At 27.2% G+C, this 26,409-nt stretch overlaps 1 protein-coding gene across 1 annotated transcript in view; it reads left to right on the forward strand.

Moving 5' to 3' along the window:
• The first annotated feature begins 3,391 nt into the window (after window positions 1–3,391).
• LOC129960581 (N-acetylneuraminate 9-O-acetyltransferase-like) overlaps window positions 3,392–26,409 on the forward strand; it is a 46,026-nt gene continuing 23,008 nt past the window's right edge. Inside the window, exons 1-9 of the mRNA XM_056074075.1 lie at window positions 3,392–3,520; window positions 7,101–7,197; window positions 13,417–13,606; window positions 15,279–15,601; window positions 16,968–17,073; window positions 17,222–17,346; window positions 18,282–18,367; window positions 21,311–21,397; window positions 25,365–25,449. Coding sequence (XP_055930050.1) covers window positions 3,400–3,520; window positions 7,101–7,197; window positions 13,417–13,606; window positions 15,279–15,601; window positions 16,968–17,073; window positions 17,222–17,346; window positions 18,282–18,367; window positions 21,311–21,397; window positions 25,365–25,449 — 1,220 coding nt within the window. The 5' untranslated portion in view covers window positions 3,392–3,399. The remainder of the gene's footprint in view (window positions 3,521–7,100; window positions 7,198–13,416; window positions 13,607–15,278; window positions 15,602–16,967; window positions 17,074–17,221; window positions 17,347–18,281; window positions 18,368–21,310; window positions 21,398–25,364; window positions 25,450–26,409) is intronic.

The raw sequence follows: 26,409 nt of genomic DNA on the forward strand, positions 1-26,409 counted from the left end.
TTTTACAAAATCTTATCTAAATTTAATTAACGTAAGTAAACAAACTCCTATTGCAAAAATAACAACTGCTATAATGCTAAACTTAGGTGGAAGTGAATATTACTAGCTTTCTAATTACATTTGCAGATTTGTGATGGATTCAAAGTGAATTTATATCAAACATCTTTTCTATTGTTCAAAATGAAATGTCAATAGTTTATTGTATTTAAACTGAAATTCACTGTTATCATAATATCCTGTTATAACACTGCGCACCTCAGTGATTTCTGTTTTAATAAATAAAGGTCTTTTCATTGAAAATCAATTTCCATATCAGCATTTATTATATAATTTTTATTCCCAACTTCATTGCTACATGCATGTTTCACTTTTTTTTTTTCTATTTCTTTAACATATCAATTTTGAATTATAAAATTCTGTGAAAGCATAAAAGTGTTTCTTTCAACTCCTCTTTATATAATATTTAACTTCTCTCTCTATATATATGTATATATATCATGACCTTATTGTTGTTTATTAAATTTACTCTATTATATGTTTTTGTTTTATTTTATGATATTCATTCAATTTAATTTTTATCAATGTAACTTTAGCATTTAAAAAAATTTCATAAATGTTCTGCTTTAAAAGTATACTGTTCAACATTATGTTTTTATTAGTGATAAAAAAAACTGTTCTTTAGTATCTAGGATGTTTCTGTTGAATAAAATTGATTTCATCATTTACATTGACATTCTTGTCATACTGTGTTTATATTATTTCTAAGTCTCTAGAAAAATAAATGTTGATAAATAGTAAATAGTTTTTTTTTTTAGTTTTTTTGTATTAGTGAGTACATTGAAACATACATTGGATCATATTTTTTCAAATAATTATCACATATATTTTATATATCTCTATCTCTTTCTATATATATATATATATATATTTGTAATGTGTAAATAAAAATTATGAAAGCGTGATTTTGTTTGTTTTCCTTTAATGATTTCTACAAATTAAAATGAAATTATTTATTCATAAGTTGCATAGATTTAAAAAAAGGTATCCATACCTTTTATATTTCATAATTTGAAATTGTAAACATAATTTATTCAATATATACTAATTTGAGTTTCATGTTCTTTCTTTTAAGCAAACTGAAAACATCAAATAACTAACTCTCAATATTTATAAAAGTAATTACATAAGAAAAAAAAAATACAATAGTTTCATTAGTAAGCTTTAAATATTAACTTATCTAAGAGTAATAATTATTTTTAAAAAGAACTAACTAGGGGAACTATATTCATAAAATTCAGCACTATTTAAATAATATGTAAAAAAGAACATATGTAATTTTTCAAAAACACTGCCATAGTCATTTGTCAAAATGTATCCTTCGGATCAAAAAATGGGGGTGGGGGGATATGGGAAAGGAAAGAATAAAGCGGCACCAGACGAATTAAAAAGCGATGTTAGTTAATTTTGCATAAACAATAATTCTATTGAAAATATTAATTAAAATTTTAATATAAGAAATAAAAATATATAACTAAGAAAATTTGGAGAAAATAATTCAAAATAATATCTTTAAAAAAAAAATCAGAAGTTTTTAATAATTGATCGGCTAGCTTAATATTTACTAAACAATGTCAACAACAATGTAAACAGTGTCAACGTTATCGACAGACATCACGACATGCGCAGAACGGTTGAAAATTGAACAGAAGCGGTTTGTTTGGTACGTGACCGTGAATTGACCCCACTACAGAAATTCCGTAGCTGTTGGAGAGTGTGAATAAATATTCCAAACACTACATCATTGTCTGATTCACTTGAAATGTTTTTGCCTGAGCAAGAATCTGAATCCCTATGCGATATACACTGATGACTAATTCTATTAGTCCATCTTTTTTCAATAACTGTTTTCCATATGTTTAACGAGTTTGTACTTTTCTTCTGTTCAAAACCATAGTACGTGCTTGACAATGCAAATTCCTACCACCTTTACATGTAGTCATTTTATAAGACAAAGCTACAATATAATCAACAAAAGTGGCAGATTCTCTTTCACAGCTTGGATCAATGATTGATAAAACAAAACCAGAAATAGAATTTATCAGAAAATCACAAAATATGAGCGTCAGGCATCGTCAGGCGATTCTATTTGAGCCAAATGAAGTAACAGCCCTTTCCTTCACCCCCAAAATGCAATAGAATTTCTCGTTTCCATGCAGATTGACCCCTACTTTTAGGGGTTTTCTCATTGCGGTGGGTCAGTATATGCGGCAAATTTTTCACGACATCCCCCAAAAAAGTTGATTGTTTGCTGTTCTGTCTTTTCATGGAAATGTGAACACAATGTTTCAAAAACACAACAAAAAAGAATGAAATTTGATATGCGTTTTTGATATTAAAATAGTAAATCTTCACTGAATTTTGGACCTAATCAGCCATAGAGAAAAGGTCCAAATACATACTCGATTCTCTTTTACTGCACTCCGAAGTTAAACATGTCGCTCACTATATAGTTTTAAAAGAAAGTTGAAGGGAAAGTTGTCGCTGGTTGTAACTATGATTTCATGGGAAGTGAAAGTTTGTACAAAGAAAGAAACTGCTTGTCTCAAGGTACGTCAGATTGCTAGGGAAGTTACAAAAACTTCAGACGCAAATATTCCATCTCATTCAATATAAAGGCTAATCTACTGCTTTCTGATAATGGCTGTTATACAACTACCGAAGGAAAAAAATATCATCTGGGATGGAATTCTCCTTGTTGAATTTTATTTTATAGGAAATAAACAACGAATTGAAAGCTTCAAATAAATAATATATTTACATTTTTGAAACCAATTGTATAACAAAAGAAATCTGATCCCGAAGATGCGCAATTTCTATTAGCACAAAATATTGTTCGATATCTCTATAATGTTGTTCGATCTTCTGAATGCCGTACAATACCGTGAAGATATCGTAACAATATTGTTGACAAGCAGGCTTGATGGGGCTTTTATGAGACCATAATATGGAAGTTTAGAGTTGCACAGGTATTGTTCTCGTCATCACAGTTTTAAATTACGATGTCCATCCTTAAACAGCCCTCTTAAAATAAAATGAGAAACTTATTTTTAAAAAATTAAATGGTTGATTTTTAAGACATAATTTAAATGTCAGTAGCTGCAGATCTTTTTCTGTTATATTTTCCAAGATTAATTATTTCGAGTGAGAACCACTGCGAATCTATTACAGGGTATAATGTTGTCTTGAAAGATATAATCAATAAATAAATTATTTGAAGAGTGTCTTTATTACTGCATGCTGCATGACAAAACAGGCTTTGCCAGACGAACTAGTTAACGAAAAAACCAAATCAACTTAAGTGAATTGGAGTTTGGCAATGTTGATATTTGTTGACAGACAATGACTGTAAAAGATCCGAGAGAAATTGTTAAACATATAAATTCTCGCAATGCCAAAATATTGGCTGTTTTTATTATTATTGGCTTTATCGGCTATCATGGAATACTTCACTTAACAGCAGGTGAAATAGAATTTTTAAGTAAAATTATGCTGCTTACATTTCAATCTGATCTGGACAGCACTGCTTTGTTTACATTTTTTGTGTGAGAGATGGAGACCCGCTTCAACTTAAATAATCGTATATCTGTGCTGTTCGCATGCATTAAATTTTATTAAAAAAACATTCATTTGTTAGGAAGTTTATGCAATTCAAATTATTCTCGCTCTGCATATTTTTTTTTTTTTTTTTTTGAAAACGGGAATTTAATTTGTAATTCATGGAGTTTGGTTTATTTTCTGTTTAATTTTATTATGCCTGTTGAGGAACCGATAAAAAAGCTTCAGAAAAATTATTAATTTTCGTTTGTTCTATAGTTACCGTCAAGTTTTGATTTCTGGCATTACTACATTATTCTAGTTTCAGTCATGCGAAGCAAATAATTGGAAAAGCCGGTCGGTCATGATTTGCTTAGTATTTAAATTATTGAATATCATTAAAGTAATTAATCAGTTTTGCATTGGAACATTTTATTCAAATAATTATAATTAAAGCGAAACATTAAACAAATCTTTCTGTTTCTTTTAAGCTATTTTTTCTGCACTTTGTGCAATACTAATGCCCTGAATTGTTGCTAAACTATTTTGACTAAAATAATTCCTTTTGCATTCTTTTATTGGTGTAACACAATTATGTTCTATTTCTTGAATAATAAGTTTTAAAGTAATTTGAGTCAATAATAACAATCTTGTCTGTAATGCATTTATATCATGAATATAGTTATGTTAGCATAGTAATTTTTAAAGTTTTTTTTATTGCTTATACATTTTATTTCGCTTTGTAATTGCCATGCTGTACATTAATTACTGCATATGTATATATATTCTAAATGTGCTATTTCAATGTTTCAGTGTTTGATATACATATATATATGTCCGCTAAATCTAGAGACCAGATATATATTACAATATACATGACATATTCAATTGGAAGAATGTGAAACAACTAATGCATTATCTTCTAAATAAAATGTTAAAAGTGATATATATTGATTTCATGGTCATAGTATTGTTTATTTGTAATTTTCTCAAAGTTTGATCGTTTGCATGAGACTTTTACATGTTATAAATTTTGCGATTGTAATGTTTTAAATTAATGGAAAGCTGTCTTTATCTATTGCTTTTAATTAGTTCCTTCTTATTTTTTCATAGCCTAGGTTCAAGAATAAACATGAATAATTATATCTTGCCAAAAGCGTATTTATTTTTAAAGTTTATATCAAATATATTTTTGAGATGTATGCACTATATAGATCTATATCATGCATAGTAATTATTTAAATATACAGTTTGTCTGCTCTTATTGTGGCCCAATAGATAATTTATAAACTATTAGAAATATGCATATAGTTCCAGTTGGTAAAATGCTTTAATGATTGGTGAAATTATATTTAATGTTGTTTAAGTCAATAAATATATATCTGAAAAACTTATGAATTCTAATTTATTACTGCATAATTTTTTTGTATTATGCTTTGTTTCTTTCTAAATTTTTAGAATTATTTTCTAAAACTAAGCTACAAGGGTTAGCTTGTAGATGGATCTGTTAATCTTGCAAAAAATGTAGGTTCATTTTCTTTTGCTGAGCAGAATAAGCAATAAATTGGAAAATAAGCATATTTAATTTCTATAGTATATCTTTGATTTAAAAAAATTAATTTTAAGTGAAATGAGTTATTTTATTTTTGAAATTGTTTATTATTGTTGGTGTGTTTCATGGGAGGAAGAGATTGTGAAAAATGCTGAACAACTATGCTGTTGCTAATTGCCTATAGTTTGAAATTTGCTATATAAGATTTTCTCATTGTGCTTATCCTTGAAACAAAAAATAAAATGGCACATAAAAGGAGACTAGCACATGTACTAGCTTCAGATAGATGCTCAAGTTAAAACTATTATTTGCTGTGTCTGGCAATTTTATTTCACAGTGATTTAATTAGAAAATATTCCACTTTTTTTATCTGTTTGGTTATATTTTTTGCTCTCATGGCAACAAGTTTTAAAGTCACAATATTTTTTTTTTAAAATTATTTTTGTTTTTATGCAAGTTTTGAATTTGTGGTAAATTTTTGAATAAAAAAAATGCATTTATTCATGCATCGGCTTATATTCAGAAATATATAGTATGCAATCCTTTAATCCTCTTCGTCAAATTTAGTAAAATATTGTTAAAATCTTAAAACATACAACAAAAAAAGTTTGGCGCTGTTTTATGCCTGAAATTGACTATGGTTGTTTAATTTAAATTGGGAGAGGAATTATACATATTTATTTTAAGAATAATTAGAAAAAGTAAAAATGTTAGATAAAGTTAAAAAAGTCGATGTAATTTTTTATTGGTTTATATATTCAAAAGATAAGTTTAAATATGTATTTAGCGTATACATAAATAATAGAATATACAACTAGTTTGGGGGGGGAATGGAAAAATTAAATTTTTATTACAAAAGTAATTGATATTCAAAATGGGATTATAATCAATAATTGAAAAGCTGGAATTAAAAGCCTTTAACTTTTTACCATTAACCTTTGAAAGTTACTTGTATTCAAGATGATTTAAGTAATTTATTCTTGGCCAGGTGTACAGTCAATCAGTGCAAATAATAGTAACAAAAGTATTAACACACAGATGCTAAGGAATCTATTAATTTTAAAACAATCACTCAAATGAAAAATAAGTTTTCCATTTAGATGAAAATATAAAAACAAATTAAGAATAAAATATTGTTACAAATAATTAAATTTTGCATCGTAGCAGAAATATTTGAAATTTTGTTTGCTTGTTGTTGGCTGGTTTGTGATCTCTTAGACTTAATTATTGTTTATGTTTAGAAGTATTAATATTTTAGCTTCTTTTTATTTTATTCCTTTACGAGTAATTGCATTTCTCTAATTTCCTTGCTGATGTGAAATGTTTTACAGTCCCAAATCAAGTTTAAATTCATTGCTAAAAACAGTAAGAAAGTGTTCATGGGTCCTATAAGAAACAAATTCTGCTAATTAGAGGTTGTTCTTTAACTAAAATAACTAAGAAAATAACATTGACGAAAAGATTAAAAAATGATTATATATTAAAAAAATTTCAAAGTAGTAGTAATGCCTCCTCATGCAAAGTATTTATAAAAATACTAGTTTAATATAACTCGATAGTGCATAATTTCAATTTACAGATGATTCGTTAAGATCTCTTTTGAGGCTGTGACTTTAGCAGCAAAATTTTTCTAAAATAGCGATTTTCTGCATTTCATAACTTGATCAGATTTAGTCACAGAAGAATAGATTTTTTTAATTTAAAATATTACAGTGTCAAAAATATTTTACAAAATATAATTTATGAAACTGTATAAAGAGTTAGATTTTGTAACTTCTTGAGAAATGTAATTATTTACTGGGACAACAAAAATTTAATTCTTGTTATTTAAAGCATTCTTCCAGATAAAACTATGCCTCTAATGGTGTAGAAATTGACTGTTTAACCACAATGAGGGTGGACATCTTGTGTAGCATAGAAATGTAGTTATATAAATTATACTTTATATTTTTAGGTATTGATTCTTGCAAATGGTTACTGAGTGATGGGCGTTTTCAAGGTTTTAGAGTTTGGCAGCCATATGGCTGTATGATGCATTCATATTCTTCTAGGTGAGTGAAATAGTCATTAGTGAATGAATTTTAGAGCTTTTTAAGAAAAATAATATATTGTCTTATAAATACACTGTCAGAAAGTAAAATCTTATTATGAAAAATGAACTATGCTGAGTAAATGAAAACAATGCAACACTTTTATTACAATGAAATGTAAAATTGATTATAATTTAAGGAGTTGTACATGCATGCAATTGTTTAAGTTTTGGATATTGCTCTACAGTACAACTAATTTGTTGCACATATGTTTCCGCTGTAGTCATTGTAAGATGGGAATGAGGATGAAACTGCTTTCAGTCATGTCTGATACGTACTGAACTGATGAGAGCAATGACATGAGTTGAATTTTGCCACTCCTAAGTGCATATCAGGATGCAGCTGTGACGTGAAGCTTTAGCATGTTCATGTAGTAATTCCTGCAATTCTGTTTTATGAACAGAATTATGGTGGATTGAGTTACATTCTAACATATTACTGAACAAGCAGGATTATCAAGGAAATAACAAAGTATATGAAATTTCTTTACCCACGATGCCTGCAATTGATCAACTATATCGCATATCAAAAAATGGTTGGTAAAAACTTTTGTGAGATCTTCTTTTCACCACATTCCATCCATCATTGGCATCAAGACATAAATGGCCAAAACTGCAATCTGTGGCAGATGATACCTGGGATTAATAGGTAAGCATTCTGCTGTATGTTGCTGTGGAATTCACAGTTTAGAATTTGAGTTTATTTCTTTGATATAGTTTGGTTGACTATTGTGTTGCTTTGAGTTCATTGATCTTCTGTTTTACTAACTCTAAACTTCTGTTTTACTTACTCTAAAACTCGCTAAAATCAGGTATTCTTCTATTATTACCTTTCTGAAACCATTGCTTTTAAAAAAGGTCTCAATTGCAGTTTACTGAAAAAGTGGTATTATTTGTAGATGTCTCAAACTTGCCTTTCTGGTGTTAGTATTTTTTTCCCATTTACTTGAAGGGAAGATTTTATATTCCATTTTTTAAAATAAAAACAGGCATTCCTTTTACTTAAATTTATCTATCTACCTACCTACCTATATATATATATATATATATAAATTGAAAATCCATTTATTTGAATTTTTGAACTTAGTACAATTTCGCACCCTTTGATGAATACAAATGAAATTTGGTGCACATATTCCGTAACACATAGAAGAATTTAGTATGTTGTTAAAAAGTTTCTGATTTCCAAAAGTGTAAAATGGAAGTTAATGTTTTTTTAATGTTTAAAGATTTTTTTTTTACTATAACTTTTGGATTAGTCATTCTGCAAAAATTTTTAAAACATCTTAAAATTAAAAAAAAAAAAAAAAAAAAAAAAAAAAGATTTTGAATGATACTAATTTCTCTTCTAAATAGTTAGTTCTCTAATTTTAACCAATTAAAAAAAATTAATTTAAAAACATCTTATAACAGCATCCTTTTCCTATTGAAACATCAAAGATGTTTTCTGTTTAATTGCATAGATTGCTCATGTGCCTTTGCCAGTTTGAAGTTATTTTCTTGCTATTATTTTGCTTTTGTGACATTGCTTTTTGAATTTGAGTTGAATTTGCAATTTATTGATACATGTATGCAGTATTTCATCTTTAAATGATGTCTTTTAAAGTTATGATTTTTTTAACTGCTTGACCTAATATCTTTCATATTTTAGTGTTAATACATTTTTAATACACCCATTATATCTATATGAAGATTCCTAATGCGCATGAATGCCGATAATGTCACAAAAGCAACGAAGATAAGTCTTTTCACTATCCATATATATTATACACTAATGTACTTGCCACAGAAATTGGTCTTATTACTTATTCTCTTGTGGGCTCAGTCAAATGTCAACAAATGATCTTGCAGATGTTTCAGGCTGCTTCATTAAAAGTTTTTGCAATTGCATTCAATTCAGTCTTAGCTAATTAATGGGATTGGAAAATCTATTAGAAATTATATGGTGAAAAAAGTTGCCATGTCATGTAAAATTCAGCCAGTGGAAAGAATTGTAAACAAAATCAAAATTCTGTCATCAAACTGAAAGTTTACTCTAGTACCAAATTAAACTGAATTACCAGCAGATAGGTAATCACTCTGATTTGTATCAACAAAATATAAAATCCGTCATTTCACACAAAATAAAATAATGAATTTCATGAAATAACTAGAAATTTTATGAAATACCTGATAAATCATGATCAATTATTTATTGAAATAACTGAAATAATCATTAAATGATGATATACGCACATTTTAATTTGCTTGAACAGTAATTTAGTATGGACTGACCCTATTTTTATTTATAAACATTAGTCTTAATCAATGATAGGATGACATTTAAGGAATGCATTCCATATTAATAGTTTAACAGACAAAAAAGTTGGTATTCTGGGAAAGTGGCTTGTAAATAAATGAATAAACACAACCAAAAAATGTTTTCAATTTTGTGGTTGTTAGAATTCTGTTTTAGTATCATTTAAAACATCTTATTATTATAATACTTTGTTAATCAAATTCATTCTGTTAATTACATATCTATAACTGAAGCTTTAGCAATGATTTTTCAAGCCGCTGATAACCTCTCAGCCTCCCCAATTTTTTTTATTTTACTGACAGGCTAATTTTAAGGCTTGAAGGCAGTTTCTCTGCCCTTCAAGCCTTAAAATGTTTATCTTTCGAATCAGTAAATAGCTAAGGAAATCCTAATTAGAGCAAAACTAAATGAAAAGAGTGTATTAATTTGGATGTAGCATTCAAATACTTCTTGAAATGGAAAGGCAGATTCCTTCAAAAAAAAAGTTCATATAGTTGAACTCATACTTTGAATAAATTACCATTGAAAATACTGTCAATTATTACAAAAAAAATAGCACTTTGTATTATGCAGCAAAATATCAAGTATGAAGAAATTCTAGGGGATACTCCTTCCTTTTATCCCTTACTGGCTAAAAAATAAGAGAGGATGTAATAACAAGCCTAATTACTCAAGTGCTTAATATTTCAGACTTTGGCTTTAAACGATTAGAGTTCTTATTCAAGAATTTGACCACATATAATTGGGCATGGAAAAAAAAACTTGGAGTTTAAGGTTCATAGTGGTATTTTTAAGAAATTAATTTTTAAAAGATTAAAAATGTCAGAATGAAGTAACCTAAAGGATAAAAGGCTAATTCAAACAGCATATATACATATATATGTAATGATATTTTAAAATCTAATTTAAATTAATTTTCAAATTTTTATCTTAATTTAACCCATATTAACTTTATTCTAAAAGTTCTCTTATTTCCCGATCCAGTGCCTCTTTTTTATTTAATTAATGCTACATGTTCTCTATAAAACTGCTATCTTAGCATTTTCCTATGCTCCGAGTGAAGGATAGAAATCCTTAATGCTTAGCACATTCTTTTCAAGATACCTAAATTTGCCTTTCCTAAGACTACATGTGTTAAAGAAATCCCAATCACAATCTCATTATAAAATCACTGCCCTTTTTGGTTTTGTATCGTGATGTAAATGGATGTCAGTTTCATCATCGCTTTTTGTAGTAAATTATGTCTCCTGTGATTTAATAAATCGAAGTTCAAAAGTTTCTTCTATTTGGCCACGCAACTGCTAAAACGTTTTACATGTACATATATATGGAGAATATGGTCAATATCATTTGTTTGGTAACAGAAAAGGCAATAACGATAATACGTCAAACATTGACACTAAAAATGTTTTTATCCAGATACTTTAGAGTTGTAGTTATTAGGGGATTGACTAATTATAATTAGGAGATTGAAGTTTAAACCTTGTATATATTGAATATAGAAAACTGCAGAACTTGTAAATATACGTGTTTTGCTTTTTCTGTACCTATGTGAATATGTAGAACAAATATACTTCAATAAAATTTTGAGTGCAATGGCTAGTATATTCATAGAGTAAACTCTGCAACACATTGAATTATATTTGATAATTTTTTCTCTTAAATCTGAGAAAATTAAATTTTTCTTATATTTATGACCTAATGTAAATAAATATTAATGTAATTTCAACTTGGGTTAAAATAAATTATATGTTCTTATTTATTTCAAGTGATTGATACATTTCGATTTTTCAACTAATGAAATTTGCATGCTTTAATTTATAATAATACATTGTAACAGTTTATTTTAAAATTGTCTGTCATCTACTACTTTAAAGCGTTGCTCTATTTTCAACTTGCATTTATGATGCCTGTAATTGTTCAGATTTTCAATTTGTGTTTTTGTCATGATTTATCAGTTACAGTACATATGGCCAATGCTGCCCAAATAGAGAGGGGGAAAAAAGCTTACTACATTAGTATAGAATGTTACTTAGTAAATCTTTTTAATAAAGATATTTTTTATTAGTTTTTGAAATAACCACTTTGTAGGGCTTTAAAGATTTAATAAATATTATTAAAGTGTGACGTAGTTTGTTTTAATTAAAAATTTCAGTTAAATCAAGAGCAAAAATTTAAAAGCATCCAATGTGGCAGAACTCCAATGATTATTTTGTATATTATTATTTATTTAGTTGTTATATTATAACTACTTACTTATAATTTTCAATAAGTATGATTTGCAATAAGGTTGCTTTTATCTATTAATCTGTTCTTAAATTTTAATAAATAAGATTTTTTTTTAAACTTTGAGGGAACACATTTTTTAAATTTTTTATTAAGTGAGGGAAAAACTTTTATTTATGTCTGTATACCATATGTGATTTTTGTAGGCAATTATTATTTTCAGATCTGTGTGAGATGAGCTATGAAATAAAGAAAATAATAAATCATCAGAGAAGAGTATCTTCTCAAATATAGTGCTAAAAGCTCCTAAGATTTTAGAAATGAATAACTTTTTAATGAGGATATTTACAAGATTTTTTTTTTGTGTGTGTGTGAATGCTGTCTTCCTTGGCAAAAAAAAAAAAAAAAAAAAAAAAAAAAAAAAATCATATTTAATATTGGCATTTAATTCAGTTCTTCATTGATATATTGCTTCTAAAATCAATTGTGGTGATAATAATTATTAAATTCTTTATAATGGAATTTTAAATTTGAGGATAAAAGTACTTTTAATACTATTATGATGGTTTCAGACAATAATATACTTATAATTAGCAGCATTGAAAGCTGTTTTGTTAATAAAAAGGTTAAATGAGAAATCTATTTATATCCTGCTGAATCGATAATTAATCTTTTTTACAAATGATTAATAAATACTTAGAGCAACATAAATTTTTTTGAATATGAAGTAAGACAGCATATTACATTACGGAATAAATAAGCAATAAAAAAGTTATTTCAATTTTGTATATTTTATAATCAAATTAGCCACGTTTTTGAATAGTACTTCAATGTCTAAGAGCAATTATTAAATCTTGATATCATTCTGGAGTATCTTTTTAAAGTAAATATAATGAATTTCCTTGTTTTTGAGTTTGAAATGGTTCCATTTATAAATTATTTAAATTCAGATGATTTCTTGAAATTTTCTTCAGTTAGGTTTTTATGTATACGACTTATCTTAAAAAATGCATGTTAGTCTCTTTGATAAATTCATTTTATCTGCATTTTTAAAACTTATTTATTTTCTAATGATTTGATTCAAACATATCCTAACTTCTAAGTTGCGTGGCTCTCTGGCGTTTCCTCATTTCTCAGGGTTTACTTTTTGTAATTGCAACTGTTCAATATTAAGCTGCATTTTCAAATGAGTATCATTCTACTGAAATAAATGCTTACTCTACTAGATTTTGGTAAAATCTCCGTTTGAAGGTATATAATTCTGAATGCTTTCACACAATTCCACTTTTCCATTTTTTACAATTCTTTAGTGAGCATGTCAGTCATGTTTCTGGATATGGTTTTAACAAAGAATTTTTTTAAAAGTTACAAAAGTGTACATTCTACTTAATCATGAAAAGATGCATACAGCTACGATCTAAAGTATCGCGCATGCATACTGTGTGTGTGTGTGTGTGTGTGTGTGTGTGTGTGTGTGTGTGTGTGTGTGAGAGAGAGAGAGAGAGAGAGAGAGAGAGAGAGAGAGAGAGAGAGAGAGAGAGAGAGAGAGAGAGAGAGAGAGAGAGAGAGAGAGAGAGAGAGAGTATTAGCATTTTTTTTTTTTTACTTCTGTCTATCTATATGCTAATTTTTTTACACTTAATTTTTTTATTTCAGTGATTCTCAAATGTGTCTACAGTATATTGCTTACTGGGGTGGGAAAACACATGTTGTCTTTATTGGAGATTCTCGTATTCGACAACTGTACTATGGTTTTGCATCTTTAATCAACCCCAAATATGTAATTGAAGACAATATTGCTCACCATAATATACATTATAGTGATAAAGAATTAAAAGTTTATGTTGTAAGTATTTTTGTCCTTAATCCGTAGTTAAAGACTATTTAACTTTTATTGTAACTGATTTAACAATTGTTTTTGAGATTTAAAATCTTAACATTTATATTTGAAAAAATATGATTTATTTGTTTTTATATTTTTAGATTTTTTATGCCAGTGTAGAAACGAGCATTTTAACATTTGTATGTTTTGAAAAAGGATATACATCAACCAATTGTTTGGATTAGAATAAATTTTTGAGCTATAAAAATAGCATTTAATTTAAAATTATTAAATGTACAGTTATGCATACAGTGAAACCTCTCTGAACGGCCACTTCCCCGTTCCGAGAAAATTTGGCCGCTTTGATGGATTTTCGTTACAATTGAAGATAATTGCTATAATATATAATATAAACAAGTCTGACACATTAAAAATGAAGTTTGGGACTTATCAAAGAGAAAATAGTACTTTATTTTATGTGTTTCTTCTACATTTTATTGTAAAAACGATATAATTTGACTCTGTTTTAAATTTTTATGCTTCTTAGAAACAATCATATTTTCAAGTTCGTCTTTCAGTTTAAAAGGCAAATCTCTAATCGTAAAATAAACGCTTACCTTCGATAGACTCGTCAACTATAAAAGGCATTACTCCCAGTCGGAACTTTCATCAAAACTTTTCACTGCTGCTTTGTGCTGGAAGCATTCGGGATAGTACTCTATTCCAGCACGTTTCGAGAGCTTAGCTAATTAAACTTCTGCCGATTATCGGGAGACATCTGATCGTCTCTCGATGCTAATCTGCTATGTCGATATACTTTTCGTCATCCGGTTGACACCACGAAATTTGAAGTCTTCATATTCTTTCAAAATCAAATCCTTTTCTGTAATGATTTTGTTAATCTGTGTTCTTACGCTGTAAAATAATTCACCTAACTTCTCCCCAATTTGCCATTCTCATATTGATGCAGAACTTGAATGCGCTGCTCGAGATTTATAAAAACCACGCTTCAACATCGTTGCAACTCAGATCAATGACCAACTAATGAAAGAAGCCTGAATGATGTTTTTGATCCAAAATTATCGGAACAGCTCATAAGAATAGCTAATATCCACCAGGAAGCAAGAAGTACAAATAACCTTTCTTAACCTGACCTTAAACCTTTCGGCTCATAGTTAGAAATAGTAAGCGATTACATTTTCCTGAAAAGTGAGGTCGGCGAATCCATGCGGCGGCCGGTTCAGAATGGGTTAAGTGGCCGCTGCTAGGGGTTATTTTAACTTTAAGTTTATGGACCGAAAAATCCGTGCCACGAAAAGTTGACCGTTAAGAGAGATGATCGCTATATAGGGGTGGCCATTCGTAGAGGTTTCACTGTGTGTGTATTGTAAGTTTTTGTTTGTAAAAATGGAGCTAACCAAAAATGGCAGCTAGGCATTCATTTACTAAATATAAATTACTTTTTATTTTAATGCGTATCAAGATATAGACATTTATATGAAAAAAAGGAAAAAGTTTTATTTGAAAGAGGTTTTGGTGTGAAATGGTCAGTATCATTACCCCCACCCTTTTTTTTAGTTTAAAGTATTGAAGGTTTTGGAAAATTAGTCTCTATCATTTAATAAAATAATGTCATACTTTCAGTAAGTTTTTTAAGATTCTTATTTGCTGCTTAATTTCAAATTTGGTTCTGCAGGATTTCATATGGGCTCCAATGGTCAATCAGACTATGTTTGACATATATAAGCCTTGGATACAAGATACCAACACCAGGCCATCCCTTATTGTAACTGGTAGTGGTGTATGGGCTATAAAGATAAGCAATGCCAGCATGGATATGTATGCAAGTTATCAAAGAAATCTTTCTCATCTAGTGCCAATGTTAAATAGCTTGACTCCAAACACTAAAGTTTTATGGGTTTTACAAGACCCAGTTGTGACAGAAAAGCTACATCCATCTAGAAAAATGATAACAAATGAACAAATTGATTTGTATAACAAAGCAGCTATGGAAGTTATGTGAGTAGATTACTGTTTCTTATTAAAATTATGTACTCATTTTATGATGTAATCATATGATATACTGATTACCATGAAACTAGAAGAGTTCTGCTGTTCTTTGTAGTTTTAGATTGTAATTTCCCCAAATTTCTGATGAACCGAAATGGTATTTTGCTCCAATTTATTTCAATTGTAATTCATTCTCATTTCCTGAATCAGCGAGTGGTAGAAAACCATTCATTATGAGTATTTAATTATTTGAATATTTTCATTTTATCATTAATACTATTTGTACAGACAATTCAGTAATACATCACCATTGACAATATGTCATTTTGTTTGGTTGCGATGTGTATAGTGTGAGATATGAAATTATGTGAAAACCAGTCAATCATTACTAATAAACTATTATGAATTTTAGCTTGAATTACAGTTTTGTGTTCAGTTCCATAGAAAACAATATATTTTATACATTCCTTAATGCCTAAGCATATTTTTATTTTAACCTCTAAATGAGTTTTTTAATGCATCTGAAAAGGCAAGCAATTGACAAAGTACGATAATCTTCCATACAAAGTCACATTTCATTTACATCTGATTTTCATCAATTTTATAAAGACAAATTGATTTTAAATTAATTTGTTATGTTACCTTATTATAAAAATTTCTGTGTCCTCAGTTTCATTTAAAAAAATCCCATATTGTTGATTTTTTAACAAATTTAAATTGAATTTTTATGAATCTAGGTTGTATATAAAAGCATTCTTTATTATCTCAATAAAATTGTATATTGTCTGATAGATTAAGAATAAATATGAGAAACTGCAGATTTGTTCAGTGAAAAATTGATACAATTGATAAAAATATATTTATTATGTTTATTTTCTGTCATAAATGCAAATATTAATTTTTAAAATCGATTCTCCTACTTATTGATACTAAATTCTCTCATCATTGATTCAAGAATGCTAATTTTTTCATGTGTACTTTTTAATCAATAGTTCTTTTTTGAAAAATTGATGATAGGATTTTTATTGTTAAAAACAATTTAGTTCTTTTTTTTTATTATTTTATTGTAGATTCTTCATTTAATATTTTTTCCTTGGAACTATTGTATTTATTTTGCTGTAAATTGAATTCATATTACTGTGAACATTTAAAAAGATATTTAATTGTAGGAGTATGCATATTTTGCTGTGATGCTTTGCTGTCCTTTATTGTGATTCCTCTGATCTTTTACTGTGACATTTATGTAATTGATATTGAAATGTATTATGAGTTCCTATGATTAAACAAACAGATTGATATTGTTAGTTTGAGAAATTTGCTGGATTTATATGCTGTAAATTGGCTCTGATTTATTAATATAGTGACTTTTTTTTAGGCATCACAGTAAAATTTTAATATGGAGTTCTTCACGATTAGTCAGTCAAGGATTATATCAAGATCAGGTAGATGGTTTGCACATGGGGAAAAATGCACTTAATTATGTAGGTTTAATTTATATTCATTTAGCTAGTTTATCTTTATTGAGTAATGTTTAAAAATGTGCACATAAATTGTTTTTCTGTGCAAAAATAAACTTTTACACATAATTCTGTTTTTAAACTCTGTTGAGAAATTTTGATTTACTTTCAGGCTATACAAATTCTTCTGAATATGTACTGCAATGATCACATGAATTACAATGATGGCACTTGTTGTAGTAGCCCAGAACCAGTTACTGTTCTGCAGTTAATTACATTCTCAATACTTGGTGTCAGGTATATTTTATGATTTTAGTATGTTAAGTATTACATTCAATGTCATTTAATCATATTACATTAATATTATAATGACCAACACACGTTCTGACCACTTCTTGATTTAAAACATCATTAATGTAAATTCTTGTGTTAATTTATTCTTAAATAATGTTAGAATTTCATTAAATAAATAAAATTTGTAAACAGGATCAACAAACTTTGTAATATAATTTTAAAAATGGCATCACTAGCTGTTTATAGCTAAATTGTCAAAATGCAGTTTTAGTTTTGATAGAATTTAAGATTCGAGAGAGTGAGACTAGGAAAAGAGTCTGTTGTCTTGATTTGTATTGCAAACATGTTATTTAATCTGGTATGAGAATTGTCCCAAAAGTGCAAACAAGGAACCTAATAAATATTGAATGCTATTTTCATCCATATATATTTATTTAATAGTGCATTATTAATTTTTCAAAACAAAAGATTAAGTATTAAAAGGGTTAGGTACTCATATTAATATTACAATGACCAACACACGTTCTGACCACTTCTTGATTAAAAAAATCATTAATGTAAATTCTTGTGTTAATTTATTTTTTAATTATGTTAGAATTTCATGAAATAAATAAATATCAGAAATAAAAAAAATCATTAAAATGTAATTCATAAAATTATTTCAAATGAGATTCCTTTCCATAATTTCTGCAAATATCATTGAAAGTATATTCGATTTTCTAGCTTTCTTACCCTACTCATAAGTTCTTCATTGTTATTCAACTATTGTAAAAATATGCTTTTAAAATGTTAATTCATTATGGCAAATATTTAATTGTTGCTGTTGTCAGTCTTATGCATTAAATGATATTAAATATTTACGCAATGCATTTTTCTTATGTTTCTGTATAAGGTAATTTGCCAAATACGCATATTTATGTATCTATATTTACATCTAGCTTCACCATTGCTCTTGCTATGATTATTCATCGCAAATGGATTAGTAGGAAGTTGCATGTAAACATGAATGTGCTGAATAATGAAGGTATTACTTTTTCAAAATAGTAATTTTTTGAATTAATTTAAGATCTTTTCACAACTGGAATATTATGTTTTGAAATATCTTCTTTTCCTATACTTGCAACTTTCTCATTGAAAACATTTTCTTTTGTGTTGCTTCATAAGTTTATAGTCAGCCATTTTTGGGATTCCCTCATTAACTATAGAATAAAACAAATACAGTAGAAATGAATTACTGAAAAAAACCTATCTCCTATGTATGAATCTTTATGTATCTTATCTGTTCTAATTGATCAATAAGCTTTGCAGGGGATAAAGTTGTTGCTTTTATATTCATAATATTGAAGTTATCTCCATTTTTTTTTTTCTGCAGGAAAAAGGGCAAAAAGGCTGAAATAACCTTCATGTAGTTTTCAGTGCTATTTTAATGTTTACATGTTTTGCATCTGTTTAAAGGGTAGTCGGTTTGATCCAAATTAGCAAGTGTTTTTTGGAAATCATAATTGATTAAATTGTTTTCATTTTGAAGCTATACCAAGACTCTTAAAAAGCATAATAATTCTCTCTAATCAAATAACTGTGCTACCTACCACCTTAACCATTATCTTTCTCTCAAAGTTACGTACCACTTCAGCTGAAGGATATTATTCATTACTTTGTTTATCACATTAATCTCTTATATAACAAATCCATCTTTTTTTGGCCTTTCAGCTGTTCATTTATAAATAATACTTACAGAAATTTAAAAAATTCGAACCAACACTTGTATAAAAACATTATTATCTGTGATAGGAAAATGGAAATATTTCTTTCTGATGGCAGTATCTCACCTTTAAATTTGGAGTATTGTGATTTCTAAGCCCATTTCCACCAAAGCTATACCGTATATACTATTTTGCTGCTCATTGATTCGATGATGATTATGTATACTCCACCTTATATCGTGTCTTTACTATCAAAATATATATGCTAATATAGGCATCACTTTCATTATATTATTATTTCATTATTAATTAAGTTACCAGTCCATCCCTGTAAAATGAATAATTAACAATAAACCAAATCAAATAGTGACAGTAAAAAAATTTTAAAATATAAAATTCTCATAAACATTGAAACATTTTTTCAAATTATTCATTTGATTGTATTTTCATTCTTAAAAGCATGTCTTTATTTTCAAAAGGCATTTTTGCTCTGAAATCAATTTTCAAAACAGTGCTGAAATAATCAATACAATCAATATGCCAAATAAAGCAGATATAAAGCACTGGTGTCAGTGCAAAATGTAGCATTTAATTTGTGCATTACCTATCCACATTTTAAGAAGTGTGAATAGGGCTTTGTTTTAAAATTCTTGAAAAAATTTTTGTATGATAAATTAGATTTTCTAAAGAATTTTTTTTTTTTTTTTTTTTTTCTGTTCTCTTGTTACATTTTGATGGACCATGATCTTTCCATATCTAATTTTAGCTTAATAAAATAACAAAATAAATGAAGCTTGTCATTCTGATTTGTTAAAATTTGTAATGGTAAATATATGAAAATGAATTCATTCATTTAATATAAAAAGTATTGGTTAACTTTATCAAAATAACTTTATCAAGTGAAATGAGAAAGTTTTTAAAAAATGAGTTATCCGTTATTGAAATTAAATATGTAACTGCATTCCTTTTGATAAGAAAAGTACATTTTAAATTATATTATCTGTACCCTCTTAAATGTTTAGGCATTTAAAAAATAGTGCATTTGCAACGTTAATGTATTACCATGTTGAAATAAGGAATATAAAATAGAAATATTTATAGGAATTATTAAATTTTTTAGATTTGATAGATACTTTCTGACTTTTAGTAATACTATTTATTGATAATCTTAGAAGAATTTGTTCTTAAAATAAGATAAAACATTATTTCTAAGTTACTTTCTAAGTTTAATTTAGCTATATAAGAATTAAGTTTGTGTGTTCAAAAGCGAAAGAAGCAGGATTTGTGCAACAGTGATCAAAAATACTTTGACAGGTAATTAATACAATACTTTGTGACTGAAAGTCTGTGACATGTATAATTGAACAAAATCATTCTCAAAACGTGTCATTCATCCATTTTTGGTATTCCTAGCAGTTTTTTTACTGTCATGTTTTTCCATAAAAGTTAGAAAATTAATTAGAATGATGGATCATGTTTAGCTGCAACCTGTTTAATGAATGAATTTGTATCCACAAAACCAATTAATGCTCTAAAGCAAAACGTTGAGTTGGCTCTCCTGGATGTTGAATAAATTTGTGCTCATCTTAATTTTGTTTGATTTTTTTAAAAAAAAACGTTGCGAAATTAAAATTTTTTTTCTTTTTCATTTTTCTTTATATGAATTTTAATCCGAACCATTTTTAAATTGAAAAGCAAACAAAAGATTAAATATTGTTAATGTTAATTCTAACCCTAAATCGTGTTTCCTTTAAAAATAAGCTTTAAAAAATTGGTTTAAATTCACCTCTGCATCCATTTGATACTTAACATATTTTCTTTTATTTTGAAAATTTAGGTCTTTTTCTTGCTAGAACTTTTTAAAATATTTTTTATCGTTTTTCATTATTAAGATAAACAGCATTTAATTTGTCTTGTATTCATTAAAGAAAAATATTTGTAAATTTAACTTATTGGCTTTTACGTATATTTCATTATATTCTATTATGTTACAGTGAAATGTAACTTGAAACCAAAATAAAGAAAAATAAGATTCTTTATGAAACTTTGAATAGCTGAATACTGAACAAAGATTATTGTACAAATTTTTATCAATCAGGGTTTTTTTTTAATGTAACTGTTTTAAAAACAGTATGAATCTTAATCATTATAATGGAAGACAAATAAATCGAACTGTTTTTGTTTTTCGTTACATATATGTTGTTTTGTTAACATATATATGTTTTATACATTTTGTTAATATTTCTCTTGTTTTATTTCTCTAGGAGAATCTCTTGAAAATAGAGAAGTGTTTGGTAAATTTTATAAATATAATGGATCAATACTTGATGAGGAAATTTTGGGTTGTAATCGTAAGTTTGAAGTTTTTGTTTTTGTCTTTTTTTTTTATTTGTCATAACATCATTTTTAAAAATCTTTTCATTTTTCACATATAGATTATTTTAAGCTGAACAAATTGTTTCCTATAATCTGTGCTGTATTACTTTTAGAATTTATTTTTAAAAATTATTTAATAAAGGTTCTTTTTATTGTGTTAAGAAACACTTGTATCTACAGATTGATACTCCTTATATTAAATGTTGCATAAAAAAATCCGGATATTTTCTTTGTGAATATGTGTAATGTTGAAAAATATGACACTTCCTCACTAATTTATTTATTGCATATATGTTGTTAAATTTTTAACAAAAAAAATGCCTTTATGAGTTTTGCTGACTGAAATCTCTGTAGTTATATAATATTACGTTTAAACTTGTAAGTGATAAATAAGTTTTAGTTTAAAATATTTTACAAATTTTGCTATAATAAGCCAGATTTCATTGAAATTTCAAATTTATGATTTTTAAAACAATTATATATTAAAATCTAAAATTATGTTAGGAATGAATATTTAAGATGGTATAAATAAAAATAAAGAATGCTAGAGGATTATTTAAATCATCTCATTTTTTTTTATTTATTTATAAGAAATATTTGGTAAGAAAAGACATTAAATTTTTGTTAAAAATGGGAGTTATAACTTTTTATGAGTGTTATCCAATTTCATGTTCTGTTAGTCATAATATTATCATTATGAAATATATTAGAAAGATCTGTCAAGGTACTGAAAAAAACAACAACAGCTATGTATTAATTCAAAGCATAGTCAATATAATTGCTCTATATAATTATTCCATTTATTTAAATATTTCTAAATCTAATCTCATTAATTGAATTTTTCTTATTTCCGATTCATTATCATCTGGTATATATGATTTTTTTCTGAAACTATCAATTCATTTGTGTAATCTGTATTGGAGTTTTCACTTCTGAATCACCTTTCATAAATTACTGTAACTAATATTTCCGAGTATTGCCCTCATTGAATTTGAATGTTTTGACTGTCATAGATATTTTAAAATATTAAAAAGGAGCCGCTTTCACTATTGTAAAATTTTAGGAAATATTGATAACTTAAAATCTTAAGGAAAAGTGATTGAGAAATATTTCATTTATTGTGATTTTTTTTTCTTTTGTTTCTTCCTTTTATTTTATCAGTCTAGTTTGCAAATATATAAAAGTAAGATTAATATAAAAAACTCTGTAAAAATTTGTATGAATGGTTTTTTTTAATGTATATTATTTTGTAAATCCTTCTATTTCTCCTTTACTGAAATTCCAGAATTTAATGCTTTCGTATTTTAAAACTCAATTTTGAATAGGTTTTTTTACAGCATGGTGTGAGCAGATATAGCTTAGAGGTCTTAGGAACTACATAATTTTATAAAGTTTGTGCATGAAAGTCAAGGTGCGATAATATGGAATAACTGTTGAATTCATCCCCCTTCTTAAAAAATTTGATTATAAGCTTGAACTTCTGTCACATATTATTTATGTTTTTATTTGGGATAAAGTGGGATAAGAAATCTTACATCCATTTATTCTAACTGAAAGAACAAATTCAGGATTATTTTGAAATTAACAAGACATAATTGGCTTATTTCAAATGTCTCTTTTATTGCAGGCTCTATATCCTTACAAGCAGCGTATTTTGCACTTACCAAAAATGGAAAATTTGACCGTATTGGTTCTGGCATTTCAACCTAATAATTTGCATATTTTTTGCTGGTTTACTCCTTATTGATAGAAAAGAAATACCAAGTATATGTGGAAGGGTTTTTCATTTTAAAAGAAAATCAAACCAATCATTTTTGCAATTATTATGAATTTAAATCATTGTAAAGGTGTAGCCAGCCCGTAACGAAATGCTTGTTCTGTCTGGTCTTTGTTCTGCACAAAAATGAAAGCCTTACTTGCTTTAAATTTATAGATGCATCCCATAATCTAGAATGATAAATTGAGTAGCAGCTCCGCATGTGGATTTATCAAACAGTTCTCTCCTTTAATACCATTTGAAAGTGGATGATCTCTTAATTTTTAGAATGTCTTTTTGAAGATTTAGTGCAGATCAGTCATTATGAATATCAGATTTGTAATTATTCTTATTTTCAGTTTGTGAAAAAAAAATGACATGATTGTATAGTATTCTAGGGTTGAATTTTTTTCATGTAATATATATATATTTTTCTTGTGTATGAGATGTATACGGAAAAAAATATAGTGATTATAAAAAGAATTGGGTCTAAGAGTTTAATGAGTCTGTGTTTTAGAATTTTCTGATTCTGAAAGTAAATAAATAGAATAATCAATTTGGAATTAGGTCTATCTATCTGTTGGTAATTTTTTTCACATAAATAACGTAGTAAGGACTCAAGGAAAATAAGTCTGATGAATAAAGCTTATTATTTCATCTTTACTCTATACAGTACACTCCCGATTATCCGCGGAATTGGGTGGCGCGGCCGCCGCGGATAGCAAAAATCGCGGATAATCCGAAAAAAGCTAAAAACGGGTATAGCAAAAAAGAAAACAGTCATTCCAACTTTGAAAAATCGTTTTATGTACAATAAAGCGTAAAATAAACAGCAGGAAATGTTTAACTTACGCTTAATATTTTAGTATATCACTCAAAACTAACCTAAAATACATTTTGTTAATAAAAACAGAAAAGTGCTTTGTATTTGCGAGAGGTGTCAAGGATACACAGAAAAATTAATACATATGTACTGTTTTAATACGGTAATGTATTATGTAATTACAAAAGCATAACTGTAAAACTGCACCATTTTGAAAAAATCAGTCAAAAAAAAAAAAAAAAAAAAAAAAAAAAACCTTTGTGTGGCAGGCGCGGATAACCCGCCCGCGGATAATCGGGAGTCTACTGTACTTTTCAATCTGCATGAGATTTTGGATCAAATCGATCGATGGAGAAAAAAGAGGTACTATTCCATTATATATAATCAATTCTCTTCACTATTCGACAAAGCTCCACCAAGTGTGCCATGTTGTGGATGAATACAAAAAAGTTGTGCTAAGTGGGCCTTGAATTATATGAGATGGTTGAGGAAAAAACTCGCCACTGATTTTGATTTGTTTCAGGCTATCATTATCGTATTTACGTGATATTTATATGAACAATTGTGTTTGTGGGTATGATTAAGATTGTAATAAATTGTCATACATTCGTGTTAGAGAAAGACTTGAAATTTACAACATTTTTAATATGGGATTACGATGAGAAATTTAAGCTTTAATAATAAGCTTTTTAACCTGGCAATATTCAAAGCAAAATATTTATTTTTCAGATTGCACAAAACTGTTTATTTAAGTGTGATTCTTTTTTCATACCATATTTGTTAAGAAAATATTGACTTAATAATTAAATGTATTACGAATTTAACTCAAATATAAAATTAAATAAATAATAGCATTTTTAAACATTTTATTTCTTATTTGATTCTTTGATTAAATTGTATTTCCGAAATTATGTAGAAAAATCATCCTTTTGTAGCAATTGACAGTTAAGAATGATTGAAAACTTTTGCTAATAACTGACTAATAAATAATTTGAGACAAATTATTTTAACCAAACTATTGTTTGCTTTCAATGCATTTCTTGAACAGTATTTAATTCTCTTCTCTTTTTTACTTCTAGTCTATTGAATAAGAAGTATAAAATGTACAACATACCCAAATATAAATGTTTTATACCAGCTCCTTTCAAGTTTATTTTACATTATAAAACAGTTAGGATACAGAGTAATGTTGTTGATCACGAATTCTTTGCTAAGAAGTAGAACATATTTGCGAAATCCACAGCATGAATTTCTTCATTCAAAACACATAGATTTTTCCTGAATTCATGTCTATGGATTTTTTTCCCTTCTTTTTTGTAAATCTTTGTCCACGGCATTTATATATCTGTCTCTTATTTACTAGGCCCACAAGATAAATCACCTTTTGAACTGGTTACAGCACTTGCTCGTCTTGCCGTTGTGATGTCTTACTTTTTTCTTTGTGATCGGTAAGTTTTGAAGGGAAAAAAACTTTGTGGATTATAAGAACTTACCTGCCTTTTGTTGAAAGAATATTAGTTATTAATGCTATTAGGATTTATAATCTTTTTTAAGCCTACCATTTCAGTTATATGATAGGTCTTGATAACTTGATCAGAAAATTATGATTTTAGGTCGTGGCAATAAAAGGTCATTTTGTAGTTAGGGTTAGAGTACTTAAAATTTAATTTAGATTAAAATTTTATAACACTTATTCCTTGTAAGAGTTTCAGAGATATGTGCTAGTCTAATAGAGTTGTTTAATAATTTTCCTTGGTCATTTGTATAGTTTCAAATTATGAGATTAAAGCAATCAGATTAGGGAAATTACAGTATTTCATCGTTAAAATGTTCTTTTTTATGTATGCATGCATGATGAAGGGTAGGAGATTGGAGTAGAGAGCATCTATAATAAAATGGCATTGAATGATTGACAAAGTTCTTAAAAGAGAATTCTTTTAATATGTTAGTGAAGCTTATGTATGCTGTAAGTTATGTAACATAAGTTTGTTAAATAGAGCTGTTTAGAGTGCTCATATTAAAATATAAATATATTTGAACATAACAAAAATGAATATAAAGTTAAAAATTTGAATTTCCTTCAGTTTTTAGAATATTTCTTTGAATTTTGCTTCACAGATATATATAATTACTAATGAAAAATTGTTTAATTCATTGTTACAAAACTTCCTTATATTTCAGCATTTTTAAACTTAATCAGGAATACTTAAAACAAAATCTACGCTTAACATATATCAAACCTGTTAATGCTGTCTATTCTGTCAATGTCTTTTAAGAGAAAATAAATATATAACATTAACACTCAGTGGTATGTCAATATGCATATTAAAAAACATTTTTTTTTTCAAAAATTATATATGAAATTACTATGTAAAAGATACTTTAATCTGTATAAACAAAAGTGAAAA

The sequence above is a fragment of the Argiope bruennichi genome, chromosome X2 (assembly GCF_947563725.1).
Source record: "Argiope bruennichi chromosome X2, qqArgBrue1.1, whole genome shotgun sequence".
Lineage (NCBI taxonomy): Eukaryota > Metazoa > Arthropoda > Arachnida > Araneae > Araneidae > Argiope > Argiope bruennichi.